Source organism: Liolophura sinensis, chromosome 6, assembly GCF_032854445.1.
Source record: "Liolophura sinensis isolate JHLJ2023 chromosome 6, CUHK_Ljap_v2, whole genome shotgun sequence".
Lineage (NCBI taxonomy): Eukaryota > Metazoa > Mollusca > Polyplacophora > Chitonida > Chitonidae > Liolophura > Liolophura sinensis.
The window spans coordinates 19,336,625-19,354,760 of NC_088300.1; the positions used below are offsets into that span (position 1 = coordinate 19,336,625).

An 18,136-nucleotide genomic window follows, 5' to 3' on the forward strand; every position below is an offset into this window, starting at 1 on the left:
TTTGGTTGTCCGGTCACACATGATGTGATTCAAATAAAGAATAGAAATGTATAGAACTTCTGGAATTAAGCTACACTGTACATGTAGCTAGACATATCGATACTCGATGAACTCGCTGTACCCTCATTCTCGTCAGCGTATATATGCAAAAAGTGTGAATGTGTTTCTCTTTCAATGTTTTGAAAAAAAAAGCAAGCGTTTCTCTTTGACAAACTATGGTTATAGTATACAAAGGTATTTTGTACAATCGGTACCAGAAAGTGATATTTTAATCCGTTTAAAATCATTTACTACACGTTTAGATAAGTGAAAAAATTCGGCGTATTAAGCCGAAACGTTGAACTACCCGCTTAATTCGTCATATAAATCAAGGCCGTAATTGTATGACATAGGGGATAGCTTAAGCTTTCTAACCTTTCTGTTGAACAACCTTAATTCCTCAACCCTTTTCCCTTATGCACTTCCGGTGCATTCCTTCGCCAACATATGACTGAAAAATTGTTGAGTACGACGTTAAACCCCAAGCACTCACTCACTCTAATTTTATTTTTGAGACAAAACTATCTTGGTTGAGTTGGGCAATTTCAGGGCATCACATAAGGTAATCTGACCAGTCTACACAGAGTACTGTCCTCTGAATATGCTTGAAAAAACATCTTGCAAACATGCAAAAATGTTAAAGAATTACAGTATAATCACTGGAAATTACTTATGAACCATGCATCTGACAAAATAAACTTTTTTTAAGAGTACTGCATTTCTTTAAACTCAAATGTTCCATAATATAATAATAATAAAACACTATGGATTCAATGGCGAAACCTCCATGCAAATACTGACATATGCTCAGTATACCCCCTTTCCCCGCCTCCTCCCCATGAAAACATTGGAGTGAAGCTCCCTGTGCTTCAGGGAAGCTGTCGACTTCTAACTCAAAATTCAGAAATGCCTTACACAATGGCCGTTTTTTCATCATTTACTACACCTTTAGATAAGTGAAAAAATTCGGCGTATTAAGCCGAAACGTTTAACTACCCGATTAATTCGTCATATAAATCAAGGCCACAATTGTATGACATAGGGGATAGCTTAAGCTCTCCAACCTTTCTGTTGAACAACCTTAATTACTCAACTTCTAACTCAAAATTCAGAAATACCTTACACATTGGCCGTTTTTCATAGGAAAAGGGAAGGAAACCAGACTGCCAGGAGGAATATCAGAGCCTTTTGGCAAGTCACTTGCTAATATTCACAGGTGACATAAGGATATGTGGCATGTCAGTGGAACGTATGTGATTTCAGGTCAGATTACATGAAAGTGCTGAACACCACTTGTTTCCACCATGGTCACAATCGGTGAAGGTGATAGAATATCTGGGACTTCAAGGCTGAAGATCAAGGATATCATTGAAGAAAAAAGAGACAATGAATAAAGTTACACATTGATTTATTGTGCTAAAACCATTCTTCAACATTCACACTGTACAAACATTCACTAACACTGACTACATACAAAATGATATAAATACAGATATCAGTAACATGTACAGATTTGTGTCCTGGTGGGGTGGTGGTGGTGGTAGGGTGGTGGGGTGGAGTGGGGATGGGGGGGGGGGGGGGTAATGGAAGGGGTCCCCTCTTAAACTCAGTTTGTTAGTTAGACAAGTAAATACAGACCCCTTCTCCTCCTCGTCAATATGAATTCTCCCTCCAATCATGGGCTTGACAATGGTGTGGTGTCTGAGACTTATCAGATCCTAAGTACAGGTTTATCCCTTGACTGACAGGTTTGCTAGAGTTTTGTTTCCGATGATAACATATTTCCTATCACGAATACTGTTACTTTTGACCTGGACAATGAGACAAACATTCTCACCCACCATTCCAGTGCTCGGGGGCCAAATGAATAAATTAAAATTCATGAGAAAATTCAAAATAACATCCTCAATAAACAACCCTAAATCACCTTTGGTATTTAGTGTTAATAATTCTCAACAAATTGCAATTTTTCTACATCACCTGAATATTTCATTGTATATCATGAAGTCTTGGGATTGCAATAGTATGAACACCTGGACTAGCAACATATGGCTGCACATGTGTTCAAGTCAAACTTAAAGTTGGGCTGTTTTCGTCCCAAATGGAATCAAACATTATTGTGTCTCCATCAATTCTTACTTAAGCTAACATAACTTCAGCTCTTAAGAATCTCAGTCAGCGACTGATTCAATATGCAGTTTTGAGTGTGACATTACAATATTTTGGTCAGTGTCCCTTTGTGGGGTGGGATTTCAGGTGATATACTTCGACTAAATCTAACCATGCTGAAATGCACTGATCTGCAGCAAAAACATGGCTGCCCATGCTAAAATGAACTGATTTGCCCCAACATGGTTGCCCATGCTGAAATGCACTGATGTGCCCCAACATGGCTGCCCATGCTGAAATGCGTTGATTTGCCCCAACATGGCTGCCCATGCTGAAATGTGTTGATTTGCCCCAACATGGCTGCCCATGCTGAAATGCACTGATTTGCCCCAACATGCTATAAAGCAACAATGTCAAGCTAAAGTAATGTCACACTCAAAAGCTTCGTATTGTGAGGGTCCTCAATTATCCAAGTACTCAGAAACATTCAAACAATTAACTGTCATGATCTGTTGTGGACAGTGGAAATGAGATGTAGGTAATGTTCACGAACTGATCAGTTCATACAAAGTGGCTATTACACATACTCCATCCAAGCATGCCTGGGATGTGTATAACTTTGTGGATAATTCATAAATAGAAAACTGGATGAAAATACATTCATGTTCAGATATTCAGGGGAAATTGTACAAAGGCTGGTATTATTAACAGGGACATAACTAATACTAGGTAGTTATGTACAAATCTGATCAACACACGGCCTTTGCAGTAGATGGCCACCATCAAGGAGAAATAACAGTATGAATTGAAAGAGAAACAATGCAAGTGAAAATTCATGTATGTAGTATGTACAGGCATAACAAGAAATGTCTTAATTTGACACCATACCCAATCTGACAGCATGCTATTCACAAGAAAAAGTCGGGGATGTTCCAGATTATGGCGATATTTACAGAATCTGATTGGTTTGGACTTGGAAATTTGCATTCAAATTTGTCAGTTCATTTCTGTAAAGTTAATCCATTACATCATGACTGAAATTTGTCCATATGTCGTTCATCTCATGCGTCTGTTATTGATAAACTGTTTTTCAAATGAAAGACACTGAAATTAATATAAACAAAGCTCATTTATACTGAATATCCCCTACTTTCTTTGTAAATAGTGTACAACAGAGTGTTAGGAAGCTGCTGGTATGATGAACCCATTTGTAAGATCCCCGTTAGTACCACTGCTTTGGTTTTGAACGTGGTTTTCTGCTGGCCTTTCTAAATCCTAACACTTTGAATTCCTGGACTATAAGCCAGTCCTGGTATTTGATCTGCTGCCCATTTTCATGCTTACTGGTCACTGAAGACACTAGACCCTGTGAGCACAGGATACGTGTACCAGAGCTCGTGGATATCTCACAAGAAAGGTGTACAATACAGAAAACAAACAGAACACTTGATTATCCACCAAACACAGACACTGTATGGAGAATCCCGTCACAGGATGATTGACGTGGGATTTCCACCGCTGACAATGCCAAGTCTGCATACTGGTCAGGTCTCATATCAAGCCTCTCCTCTTCTTGTAATCTGCCAGGTTTAGAGATCTCTTGGGTGCTCCATCACGCCCACCCTGGTTTGGTCGATTAACGACCATGGAACCAGCTAAAACAAGCAAACCAAACGCCAGGCATTAGTGCCTAAGATTTATCTGAGCGTTAAACTTCACTGATAACTTCACTTTCAGACTACAGAATTCTATTAAAGCAATGTTTAAAAAAAAAAAACAGCAGAGATTAAAAACAACATTTTACACACAGATTTTACCAACATTTACATCTTCATTGGACTATCAGATAATTGTAATTTGTCACTTGAATTATTTGTAAGAAAAAGAGCACCATATTTTTACAGATTTTGTACCTTCAATGGGGATAAACTGTACAGGTTATTCACTTGCGTGCTGCTATCAGTAACCAAAAAAGTTGTCACATTAGAACCTCTCGTGTGTTCATTTGAGTTACCTTCCCTATATATTTATTTAATGCCCTTATCAGTTAAGACACAATGTCCACTGAAAACTAACGCTTAAGGTAGAGAGAAGAGAAGACAAACATATTGCTTCCACAACTACTTACAACTGGCTGGGACGTCTAAATCAATTTTAATATCGAAATCATGGACTGCAAACAGATCAGCTGATCTTTCCCCTGAAGCGTGTCCCCCAGAGTTGGCATCCTTGTGAGGGTCAGAATCTGTTGTGTCCATCTGCTCAGTTCAAAACAGGGACAATTATTACTTCACTTTACACTGAAGCACACATACAAGTCAATTTAGTGGATGGATGTAAGTCTACATGGATTATGAAAATCTCTGCGTTATGTTCAAAATGAAATTACCAATAAAAAAGTAATAAATTAAGCAAAACTTACCGGAACAATCCCTCCTGATGTAACAGTCGATTCCATTGTCTTTAAAAAGGAGTGAAAGCAGAAGAACATTTTAACTCTTAACAAGAGCCAACTATCAGTATTGTGGGAAGCAGATTCATTGGGAATTTGTACTGATCAGAATCAACGGTTCCCTGACATAAACCTTGTAAGAAATCAAATGGCAAATTTAATTTTCACTCACTCAATTTCTAAAGCATAGTTGTGTCAAGTTACTATATAATAATAAACATGTCCATTTTGTTTTCTTCAAAAGTTTAAATGTAGGTAACTTGAATATTTCTAAATTTGACAGCTTTCTACATAAAGCACAGCACACATTTACATACACTTAATATGAACAAGTACGTTTTGAATAAAAGCAGGTACATGTAAGTCCTATATGTACACTTTTTTGTAGGCAGTTTCATATTTAGCAAACTTTGCCATCATGATAGCAGAACGCTTTGAAGCCTGGCTAAAAAACAAGGCGATGCAATTTTCCAGTACAGGGAAATGATAGGCACTTTTTATATTAAAAAAAAAACCAAGTACTTGCATCACAGCTTGACGTCACAGTCAACGGAATCTTGTATATTCTTCACAGCCCCTCTGCACTGACATCCTGATGATCGCGTGGTTATGTTTATTAGACAGCCTTTTGGGCATCACAAGTATAGTCTTTGGTGTGTCAAGGTCACACACAACATTTACACAAGACAGAACATTCACCTGCAGAGCCCTAATCAGGTACCTGAACACACATTTACCTATGAAGTGACAGTCCACTTTCTGGAAGTCACAATATATGCCTATAGGGTATATGCTGATTCGACAGAACAACACAAAAAATTTACCTGCAAAGCTTCTCTTTTGCGCTTAGCTTCTTGTTCTAATTTGAAACTCAGTTCAGCATCCTGAGCTTCCCTTGTCTGTCAAATGGAAAGAACAAATTTATACCTTATGATCAATCAAGAAAGGCAAAAAAACACATCATTCACATTCAGTGCATACAAAACAAGCCAGTCTCCTACCTGTGAAAGAAAATGTCTTTCAAGGCACCATCTATTATTTATTTTATTTATCTATTTCCTAAGATATTAAAGCTAAAGTACATATCAGACCTTACAGAAGCTACGTGTAATTCATCAACTCATTCAAAACATAAATCCATTATGATACTTGGCATTAAAACAATAACTTCCATGGTAAACAAATTTTAAAAGGCTTCCAAAGCCTTCAAATTTTCAAGGACCAGTAGGAACTTATGTTACTTTGGTGACTAGCGTTGGCCGACACGCCCTCCGTGTGAACGGATCCGCCTTTGCATTCTTTGCTTCAGCCACTTCAACTTTGCAGGCATTCTCAGCGTCTATGATGTTACGTAGCCTGTTCCTTTGGTTGATGTAGCTGATAGAGTTGATATTGCTGGTCCTTCGTCGATCCAGCTCTGTAGCTCTCTCCTCTAACTGTTCCAACTCTTCCAGCTTCTGTTTCAGCTTATCCTCGTCGCCTTCTACCTCTGCCATTTCCTGATCAAAAACAATGAATTAGTGAGTTAACTATGTGAACTTATCCTCATTTCTCTCCATATGCTACATGTCCTCATCAATAAAATACACGTACTGTTCGATGAGCTTTATCTCATTTTGCCTCATAAGTTTGTCCTAATTTCCCTTCATCTCAACCAATCTCTGATAAATGACATGGTTAGAAAGGAACTTGTCATAATTTCCCTTCATCTCAACCAATCTCTGATAAATGACATGGTTAGAAAGGAACTTGTCCTAATTTCCCTTCATCCCAACCAATCTCTGATAAATGACATGGTTAGAAAGGAACTTGTCATAATTTCCCTTCATCTCAGCCAATCTCTGATAAATGACATGGTTAGAAAGGAACTTGTCCTAATTTCCCTTCATCCCAACCGATCTCTGATAAATGACATGGTTAGAAAGGAACTTGTCCTAATTTCCCTTCATCCCAACCGATCTCTGATAAATGACATGGTTAGAAAGGAACTTGTCCTAATTTCCCTTCATCTTTAACAATACCTGATGTATAAAATGACATAAGATGTGAACGTCCTCACTTCTCACGCAGATTCAAACTTACCTTCTCTTTAAGTAGCCTTGTTTTAACCATGGCATAATTGTGTGGATTTTTCTTAAATTTCTGTTTTTCTGCGACTATCTGAAAGAGTGAAAAGTACATATTTATGACCTACATTTTCTTTTATGTAATATTTATTTATTTGATTGGTTTTTTGCGCCGTACTCAAGAATATTTCACTTACGCGACTGCAGCCAGCATTATGGTAGGAGGAAACCAGGTCAACCCTAGGGGAAACACTCGACCATCCGCAGGTTGCTGGCAGACCTTCCCACCTATGTTTTATGTACTAAAGCCATCTGAAATCAGCCCAGTTGATCAGCATTCATCATGCACTGTGAATTAAATTTTTACCATTTTATCCGAGCCAGATAAACCCCAACATTATAGGATTATCTTTTCACCATTTCTTATACTTTCTTATCTATGATACATGAAATCTGGCAAAGGGAATGGGAGATGCCGAAGGCCAAAGATTTAACATCTTGAAATTCTTGACGAGCAAAAGACTGGGGGTTCGCTTATCTATGTAGAACACAGCAGATGGGTGTACAACTTACTGACTCAATGTCCTTTTCGTTGAAGCTATAGGTCTGAGCCTGTTGAATGTCCTTTAGTTTCTTGTCCACCTCATCCAAGGTAGGTAACTCATTACCTCCTAACATCATCACCTCCTTCCACTTCTGAAACTCAGTGTCTGTGAAGTCCTGATTTGACACAAACTCTAACCTGTACACTCGCTCTGCATTGCCGTGCCTGAGGTGAAACACAAGAGATGGGAATAGAGGGTAAGGATGGATCACTTGACACTCAGATACAAAAGGACAGGCCTTCACGCTAATTACTGGATTTAATCCGTCAATTCGACAACAACTATAGGGGAGAACAAAATTGTTTGACTTGCTTAATATCACACTCAAGAATTTTTATCTGAAAAGTATCAAAATTTTGGTGAACCAATACATCAAACTGTATGAACCTAGGCCCCAGTAATGAAAGTTTGTATTTTCTGATTGTTTTACCTTAAATAGGGAGATTGAAAGCATCATCAGAGGGCAAGAGTTTATAATGTTTAAAGGTATCGTGCATGTTTGATCTGTTTAAAATGTATTCTGTACATTAGTATCATGTAACTTATGATGAAAAAGGATTGAACTAATCAAACGACACTATTCAACTGCGGTATATCAAGGCAACTTTACCTTAATTTTAGCCCTTTGTTTGTCCTTGTGCTTCCCAGTTGATATATTTTGGCCGTTTCTAAAACATCTATTATTTCTGCTACCTGAAGTGTAAATTGAGAAATAAACAGACCATTGTTACTTCAATATAAAACATCACTAATTTAAATGTTGGCTCACCTTCAGAACCATGTAAAGCTACATCAGGAAGTACGCAAGGCAAGTACTAGAATATGCTTAATTCAAAATTTGTTTTCTTCTATATTTATTTTACTAAGTTGTTGCAATTACACATTCAGATCATTTACAAGTACACATACTGTAGACTACAGTGAGTAATGTTTTCACTGTACATGTGTGTTGTTGTTGACAGTGATATCCATGCACGGGATTCTGCAAACTCAGTACTGCTCTTAATCAGACTTGTCAAGTAAACATAACACAGAACTGATCAAAGTTTCTCAAAATTGTAACACTAGCCATTACCCCCATATTCAGCCTACTATCACACTAGTCAGAATAACATTGTCTGAGGCTGCTACTAAACATAAGTAAAGAAATACATGTACAGATATTCCTGCGGGAAATAAGGAAGCTAAGCAGCAAAACATGTCTCACACATGTGTTTGCATGGGTGATGTTTTTTAAACACAGGTTTGCGTAACTTGATCTTTCTGACTTCTTTTTGAATACTAGAAACATAACCAATGAAATTTGTGTGATAGGGGAATCTTACACCTTAACTATGCATTCAGCTTAATTCCATGTTGTATACACAATTTACCCTACAATTTAAGCAGTAACATTTAAAATAATATTCAACACTGTCAAAAACCTCAGAGAAATTAAAGTAAAACAAGACCCTTAGCCACACTTTTAATGCTGTAAACCACAAATAATGAGAGAACAATTTTGTACCGACTACGCACCCGATATACTGGCCTTCCATCATGATTACCAATCCCTATTCTCACATAACAGCCCATGACTGTGGGTTTGAAGAAGGGCATATGACACCATCTGAAACATAGATTACATGATGCAATTTGGCTGAAACCTTTCTGGAATGATTGAGCTGAACTGCTATTGGATGAATTTTATAGAATATGCTGGTATTTAACAATCTGAAAATTCTTTAATGCATGGACTGCAGGCCACCCATATCTCGAGAGCCATGTGGTCCTGATTCTGATATAATGCTTACATAGAACTTTCCCCCTGTTCAATTCCGAGGCACGCGTGTTACATTCATCCTGGATACACATAAAGTAAGGACATTCTGAAAGCTAAAATATTCACGCAACAATCGCTAGTTTACATCACGATTCTCCTGTAAATCTTAGCCGAAGTTAAAAGTAGGTTCATATTTAGCAGGTCACCGCTCATGTTTTTAAAATCTGGGTCAGCGAGGCAAGCATGCGCAACAGCAGCCAAGGATAATCCCTCCTTTGTTTTTACTGCAAACCTAATTTGACATTTTGCACAAACTGCGGGGTCCGTCATTCTGCTCCATAGCCTTCAGTCAATTGTTAATTCGCACCTCTGCAGTAACATGATTTTCGGTTTTTCATGATGTCGTCACAACAACTGAGCGTAAGTCACCACTGTGCATCACCTTGGACTTACCGGTCGTAAAGGCTACAGAATGTCAGAGTTGGCAGGGGAACGGAGAATGTCTTGGTGAACATAATTCACTGGAGTTTTGCCTGGATTTTTGTTGCGTAGAGTTTCTCTGCACTTGGCTGTTCTTAAGTACCAATATTTTAACCAGGAGGACTCCCCAGCTGTGATCTACGCCTAACTCCATATTAAAAGATTGCAGCCTTTAGCAACGCACTGATGTATTTTGTATGTGACATGCCAGCTTGCGCACCACATTTGTGGTAGGTAACAAAATCTTAAGCAAAGATAAGCCTTCATTTATGGTCACAGAAGTGCAGTTAACCACTTCTCCGGAAAGCTTTGCAAACAATGGTCATATCCCAGGCCGGCCTTTAAACCTGCACCTGATATGCCTTATGGCTGAAGTCTAGTCAAGCAATCAACCACAAAACAGGAACACTGTATAACGACCAAGGCAATAAACAACATTTTTCATTAAATTTGTCCTCACAAGGATGACAGGTCAAGGCATAAACACACATCTATCTTTATGGCCTATCACACGCATGCTGACAGCAATGGGGTATTAAAGCTTACCTTTCCAGTTTGTGCCGAGATAAGCGTATTTTACTTAGTTCTTCCTTCTGAGTAATAAACTGTGGTCTTCTTGGACGAGATTCTCTTGGTGAGCTGAAGTACATGTAGTATCAAAGAATCAGAAATCAACCATGAAGTTCAGTAAAATATGTATATCCAATCTTATGAAACACTGGCCCATGAAGTTGTACTAAAATCATCTAAATATAAGTCTTTTAGAGGCCCAGATATCGCCACTACATGACAAGCCTTCTATGACTGTAGGACCAGCTGCCACCCACACAGAGTGTAATTTACACTTTCTGCTTAATTACTAATATCAGTTTCACTGAAATCAGACTTTTTGCTGTAGGATTCAGTTAACACCTACTCTAAACCTGTCAATCAAACCCAGTTCTTGCCTACATATTTTTGAAAGTGAAGTCAGCTCTTTATATGCTCTTGTGAGTTGGAAGACAATTTTGACAAACTATATTTTGACCTCTAAATAAGGAGATAATAAGACCCACGGCAAACAGGTGTTGCTGCTGATCTAGTTATAATAAATGACCTAAAGTTTCGCATGTTTTGAGTTACTGTCATTTACTTTCGCACAATCTGTGTTGGCAGCAAGAAGACAGAAGAGAATGATCAGCAACCACCCCCCGCCCCCACCGTTTTCACTCAGAAATATTTATCATCAGCTTCCCGTGCCCAGTATGTCAGGCGACACATTTTGTTTCTTTACAGTCGGAACTGTCATCCTAATGCAGAAGAGGTCCCTATACCACGTTTTCAAAACGAGAACCTCCCATTAAACACACAAAACATACTCCACATGATGTTTCTGAAAACTACCATGACTTACTTTTACCTCTTTTCGGTAGCATTTGCTGTTATTATCACATTAGAAGTTCGCACAACACCATCATTGGCTTTATATCAAAATAAAATGCATGTTTTATGATTTCCTATCTACAGTTTTGAATAGACATGATTTATGTGTCACCAGCAACAAATCAGATTATTGTTTTGCCTTTCACTAGCAAAAAATCACGTGATCAATAAGTCGACATGGAGATAAAATCAGTCTTTACATTTAAAATTTCATCCGAGAGGACTCAATTAATTATTAAGCAAATTAAGTATTCATGTTTATGAAATATGGGCAAGCTTAACAAATTACGCCAGAATGAACGACAAATGTTTAGCTGCCGCAGTGCAAATGCACATGTGTAGATGTCGCTTTAATTGCAGTTTGACATCTTCATCTCGTCCACTGGTAGGCCTAGTTTGCAAGTATTGATTTGCGGTATGCTAAATTCTGCTACAGCTTTGTATACAGAGAGCCCTGCAGATTAAAAATGGACATTTGACATGACACTCCACATGCGTAAAGGTTGTGGGTAGTCACGCTTGATCTCCACAGAGTATTCTCCCAAATTCCCATTTATCACAAAATAATGATAATAAAACAATCAACCAGTTGCAAAGTGCATGTACTAAAATCATTACAATATAACTGAGGAAAACTGCTCAGTGAAGCGTGAGCTTGTTTATTACATTTTTGAGCTGTCAGTATAATCCCTTGACCACCCCGGATGCTCTTCCTCGGTGCCCAGTCAGTAACAACCATAATCACCGCAATGAATCCTGGGATACAATTTCGAAGTCCCAAGGCGAAACTTTAGGTCATTTACGGTAGCCATATGTTAATAAAAGAGTAGCTTCTAGATCTGACTTCAGTCACATCATGGCTAACATCAGCTATGAAGCACACAATAAAAAAAAACTCATGCAATATGCTAAATGACAGGATAATTTGCTGACCATGACTAAATAATCTAAACATTACCTCATTCCCTATGTATTTCTGCTCATACAGATCTATAGTGCACAACACTGAATGTCTATAAAAAATTTTGAAATTATTTACATTTGTTTTACCAAGACATCAAGCCCGCAGAAAGAGAATACAACTCGTACTTACTCATCTCCATCAGACTCAGAGCCTGATGAAGACTGATCACTTCCATCAGTGTCTGAGTCTTGTTTGCTCTCACGGTCATACTCCTTCTTTGACTCCTCCTTGTCACTTTTGTCATCATTTTCATTCTCGTCATCATCATCGTCATCAGAGTAAATGTCTGAAGCATTCAGGGGCTTCTTTTTGTCTTGTTGCTCTTTCTGCTGGATTTCTACAATATACAAGGACATGTGCTCTACTACAAAGCTAGATTTTTATAGTTTTACATCAAATATCAGTAATATTTTTATGAATGGCAGACGAACTTGTGAAGATTGTACAGACATGATGTCACTGAATGATGTAATGGAAACATACACACGAGTCATAAAAATGGTAACACACATGAATTCTTACCTTTCTTGATTTTCTCCTCCCTTTTGGCTTTCAGATCTTTTAAAGCAGACATTTTGCTGTCTTTTTTGTCTTCCATTTGTTTCCGTCTTTCCTTGCTTCTCTGCATCACAGTTTTGTGGTTTATATCATGCACCTTTCCTTTCTTTTTTTGTTCTTTCTTCTTCGCTTGGCGTAATTTCTTTTCGATTTCAAATCTACAAAATTGACAATGCATTTTTTTAGTATTTTTGGGCTACAGCCTTTGTGTTGCTTCAACATTATGGCCTAGTAAAGACAATTATCATTTGCTTTATTTATGCTTATTCTAGCACAGGTCTGACAAAACTCTGGTCATCGATCTTTATCTCTGATGTGAATTTATGGCTGTATAAAGCCTTCTCAAAAGTTGGTACACTTTATAAAAAAGAAATAAATGCTTTCATGAATACAGGGGTCAACTTAGGTCTGATAACTTTAAGGGCTACGCTTTTCTGGCTATTGTTGTTGCACATGGACACACAGGATATTTTTGTACCTGGATGTAGATGTCCCTGAGGCAAGTGGCTAAACAGTTGATTTTAACTCTTGCAGATATGATAATCTTGTCTGAATAGTAAACTTCTGAATCTTCTTCTTTGTTGTTTTTCCGTAAATTTTTTTAACTCATAATTCCTACTGATTCATACAAACAACACGTTAGGGGTGAAGCTGGGTATGAATCAAGAGCGAGGAAGATAGCCTTCAGTTTTAACATGCCTTGTTTTCAGCACTTCACGCTTCTCTATTCGGTTGAAGATTTCCTGTTCTCTCTCCTTCTCTGTCATCTGCTCCAGCATCTTCCTGTCCTCTTCATCACCGATTAGATTCTCATCATAGCCATCATTAAACTTCTCGTCATCTTCTGACTCTCCATCAGAGCCAGTGCTGCTGCCAGAGTCTGAAACCTCACCTGTGACAAGGGAGGCAACAAATTACTGTACTTAACTTTAAATTTTGTCCATACCTCAAGTTCCTCATTTTGCCTCCGACTCATTGACATCTATTCATCTCAGAGGTATTTTGAATGAATGTCTATGGCTTAAAGCCACTTCGGACAAATATTGCAGCCATATTGTGGCGATAACACGTTTAAATCAGAAAGGTGTTTTGAGGTTCGTTTGAAAGGTAGGATAATATTCTACTATAAACATGTTCCAGTACCCAAAGTAATATTTTATGACCTTTATTAGGCTCTAAAAATGTGCCTTTTGGAAGCCAATTTTTAGAGCAAATAAAGTGCAAATTCTACATACCTGATGGCATGAAAGTAGGCATCATTTGAAGTATATACATCTTATCTATGGTGTCATCGCATGAGAGACCATTAACATCAGAACTTATTTCCTATTATAAATTTATTAGGTAAACATTTTTAGATAAGATTTTATTTATTTATTTATTCGAATGGTGTTTTACACCATACTCAAGAATATTTCACTTATATGACAACTGCCAGCCTAATGCTTGGAGGAAACTAGGCAGAACCTGGGGGAAACCCACGACCATCCGCAGGTTGCTGGGAGACTACACACGTATGACCAAAGAGGAAGCGAACATGAGCTAGACATACACTCACAGCAACTGCACTGGTGAGAAGCTCCTAGATCAATGCGCTGAGCTGGCACGCTAATCACGTCGGCCCCGGATCAAGTTTTAAGGGCTGTGTTTGACTTCCTGTATGTGTCATCGTTTCACTTAAACCCAATACCAATGGTTGTACATATGAAGCCAGAGCAAATTTACACGATTTCCACAGCACAGCCTACCTGCTTTGTTCAAAACTCACTACTCTATAACGTGAACTATAAACTTTAGACGGCATAAAACACCTATCAAATGCATGTAAAATTACATTGTTTGAAACAAAACACCTTTCAGTATTTCTTGTTAGTTCACCATCGTTTTTAACTTTACCTACCCTCTTCTGGCTCAGACTGATTTTTGTCACTGTCTGCGTCACTCTCTGATGATGATACTGCTGACTTTTTGTTTGGCTTCTTAACAGGCTTGGCCTTTTTCTTTTTGGGTGTCTTCCCATCAGCTCTCCACTGTAACAACAAGGATTGCAAATGAAATCAACGGACGCAGCAACCATTAATTAATGGTGACCAGCATTATGGTGGGAGGGAATCAGGCAAAGTCTGAGGGAAACCCACAACCATCCACAGGTGGCTGACAGACCTTCCCACGTAACGCCGGAGAGGAAATCAGCATGAGCGGGACAGCGACCACACTTGTGGGAAGATCTTGGGTCATAGCACTATGCTGGCGTGGTAACCCCTTGGCCACGGAGACTACCGACGTCGTTTGTTGTCATAGTTATCACTGTACACTGTCAAATGGTAGACAGTCTACATGTTATATCTAAGCACACAATGGCTTTAAGAAACCATTGACAGTGCAGCAGAAACTATTAAATCAACATATTATATATCTGTCCGCATGTTAAAGCAATGGGATTAACATTTATTGCTGAAAAAACGGCGTTGTCCTTAAACCCTTCTAGCAAGAAAACTGTTGATTGTAGCTCAAATCCATACAGAAAGAGCATGTCTTGGGCTACAATTTTGTGCATGTTTCAGATTTCTAGCTTCCACAGTTCGAGGTGATTTAAAATTATGTAACTAAATTTTAGTTTTTTGACTTTACCTCAAAAAATTATACAGATAGGCAAAAAATGAAAGCAGATTCAGAATCAACGACTCAAAACACATTCGAAATTTCAAAACTAGCTGTGATTTTTTTTTTTTTTTTTTTTTGATTGGTGTTTTACGCCGTACTCAAGAATATTTCACTTATACGACGGCGGCCAGCATTATGGTGGGTGGAAACCGGGCAGAGCCCGGGGGAAACCCACGACCATCCGCAGGTTGCTGGCAGACCTTCTCACGTACGGCCGCCAGCATGAGCTAGACTTGAACTCACAGCGACCGCATTGGTGAGAGACTCCTGGGTCATTACGCTGCGCTAGCGCTTTAACCGACTGAGCCACGGAGGCCCCAAAACTAGCTGTGACGTCACAACTTCGACCAATGGCATAATTCAACAGTTTTTACCACAAGTCAACGATTTTTTCAAACTTACTGTAACTATCAACGGTCTACCTGCATATAAAATTTCAGAACAATCTGTTCAGTGGCTCTTAAAGAGGAATGTATTCATATAAAATACAATATATTTTTGCCAAACCACGTGTCCTAGAAAAAATTGGGCTCTGTGATGCACAACTTCAGGTACAGTCGGAGAATACTGCAAAATTCCAAGTCCAACGGTTTAGCCTATAGGTGGCACACAAAATTCAACTGCCTGCGTGGACCCCTGATAAGGAAGCTTGGCAAAAATTACTGGTCCCAGGGCCTTTTAAACTTAAATCAAAACAGCAAATCACTTTAAAAATTGTTAATTCTTATGTAATAAAGTCAAAATAATGCTTGACAACACTAATTCTGGGTAAAATAACAGAAAGGATCATACCAAATTAAAGATTAAATTTTGACTTAAGTATAAAATCACTTTGTGATCCCAGGGCTGATAAAACAGCACAACTTATTATGAAAACTGACAGTGTGATTATAGAATGGGGAACTGATAAAACTCCTTCCCCGCTTTACAAAGACTGTCCAAAGCTGTGAAATTATGTTCTTTCCTTTATTACGTCACAATTATCGGGGTATGTGTGCTCATAAACATATATGAAGTACATACACACACTGCAACGTCACAAAAGAAACTAATGCATTCAATTGGACCTTCTGCGTAGCTCATTCTCGAGTCTCCCATTGGCTGGGTCGGTCGATTTCAGAAATGCAAAAATAGTATAATTTTGATCTAAACAGAATAATGCCCTCAAAATAGGAATATGGACAAAAATACTATGGAAGCAGAGTATTAACAACATCTTACCTCATCATCACTCTCTGAGGTTTCAGAATCTGAATTAGCCACAGGAGGTGCTTTGACGGGCTCTGACTGGGATTCTGATTCTGGTCGTTTTCTTTTAGCAAGAGCTCGGAAATCCTGAAAGATTAAAGACAATTTTTTTCAAACTTCTCTTTTGTGAATACAAATGCATGCTGTTGATAGGTTCTGTCTCAAATTCATCATGTCATCATAACACAGTTCTGTACATAATTTGATTACACTGTTAAAATATCACACGTACATCAATGTAGGAAGCTGGCTGAGAATCTGAAAAGTTTCATTAATTCTCAAACCAACCTCTCAGGACAAAACTAATCATATCTTGAAACTGATAACATAATCTCACAAAACTAGCTGTAATGAACAGGCTCAAGCATCAAAAATCCAGCTTAATGTTTTGAAAGGATTCTATTTTAACACCTATGACACACTTTGCTTTCGTGTTACACCTGTTATTTACAATAATAGAAATAACATACTTAACCTGAGTTTTGCCTCAGTGCAGAATACAGATTATATTCTTTTGTGATTCAACAGGATTTCTTGCAATTTAAATATCTAATTTACTATGAATTTTGCATCTACTACATGTAAATCAGAGTTATCCCCACCAAAATTCCCTACCCTGTAGTGACCATAAGCATTAAGGTGACAATGATTAGGATGGTTAATACTATAAATTGTTAGACAACTGATACTGTAGGAGACATAAGAAGAATGCTTAATTCTGAAATTTGTTGTCTGAAGATCTTGGAAATGACCATGTTTATACTTCATTCTTTGCTGAGGCATTAACAAAGAACATAATATGAACTGGATATGAATGATTAATCAGGTATTAACCTGTTTTACACATCAGAAAGATCAGTTACTTGCTGCTACATAAGACAGACAGATTTTCAACGCTCTTATGAGGTCCGTCATCATACATGTAACTTCTTCAAATATTGAAATCGCTACGCTACAAAAGTTCCATGGTGAATTTCAAGTATAACACCATGAGTTAACATATCTCTTTATGAAGACCTGACCTGGATGTCTATCAGTCAATTCTGTCACTGAATCAAGCCTGCAAATAAGCAAGCGTGTGATATAATGTCAAGCCATAGAAATACTGTTATGTTTCCCTACTAACTAGAAACACTGCACTTGGTAACAGGATTAGGTACCATTTCCTTGAGATGTACGCAATTTGTACCGTGCGTTCAACACGAAAGGAATATCATGTTGGTATAAAAATCGAAAATAAGGGAAATCGTAGATTTTTTTGGTCATGTCTTTTCGTGATTCATGAATGGGGGCACATTGGGTGTCAAGGACTGCTCATTTCATTCCAGTTTTGAGGGGTGGAAATACAACCTACAGCTTCTAAATCATCTCCACTGTCACTTTCATCGCTGTCAGAATCTATCAAGACAGCGCTCTTCTTTCGTTTCATCGTCATACTACTAAGTAGATGGAATTAAAACAAGCAAATTGATAGAGGAACTTAGTTTAAAGCGGTCAATGATTTGCCTAGAAATGAAAGTGAGGCGGGAGATGGCGATGTGGACTCCGAGCATTTGACCTTTCGAATGGTAGAAAACGTTTATTTTAAATTTATAAATATAATTAAAGAAGATACCGTAGTCAATGTTTATAAAATAAGAGATGCTTTCCCATAAATATATTTACAGTGGTAGTTTTATCTAATTAGCTCGTCAGTTTTCCTGGAGCCCGATGCAACTACGTCACCGGAAGTGAGCTTGTTTGGGTTTTGAGGTCAGCGATCTGGCA

At 38.1% G+C, this 18,136-nt stretch overlaps 1 protein-coding gene across 1 annotated transcript; it reads right to left on the bottom strand.

Annotated features, from left to right (window-relative positions):
* Positions 1–1,570: 1,570 nt before the first annotated feature.
* Positions 1,571–17,863, bottom strand: LOC135466400 (RNA polymerase-associated protein RTF1 homolog). The gene is made up of 16 exons (XM_064743848.1): positions 17,724–17,863; positions 16,343–16,456; positions 14,358–14,487; positions 13,157–13,349; positions 12,422–12,615; positions 12,029–12,236; positions 10,060–10,152; positions 8,790–8,880; positions 7,882–7,964; positions 7,240–7,435; positions 6,683–6,760; positions 5,842–6,099; positions 5,425–5,499; positions 4,571–4,609; positions 4,277–4,406; positions 1,571–3,803 (listed from the first exon to the last, which is right to left on the bottom strand). Exons 1-16 carry the CDS (start codon positions 17,802–17,804, stop codon positions 3,700–3,702), a joined length of 2,067 nt encoding a protein of 688 aa, XP_064599918.1. The 5' UTR covers positions 17,805–17,863; the 3' UTR covers positions 1,571–3,699.
* Between the last annotated feature and the right edge of the window lie 273 nt (positions 17,864–18,136).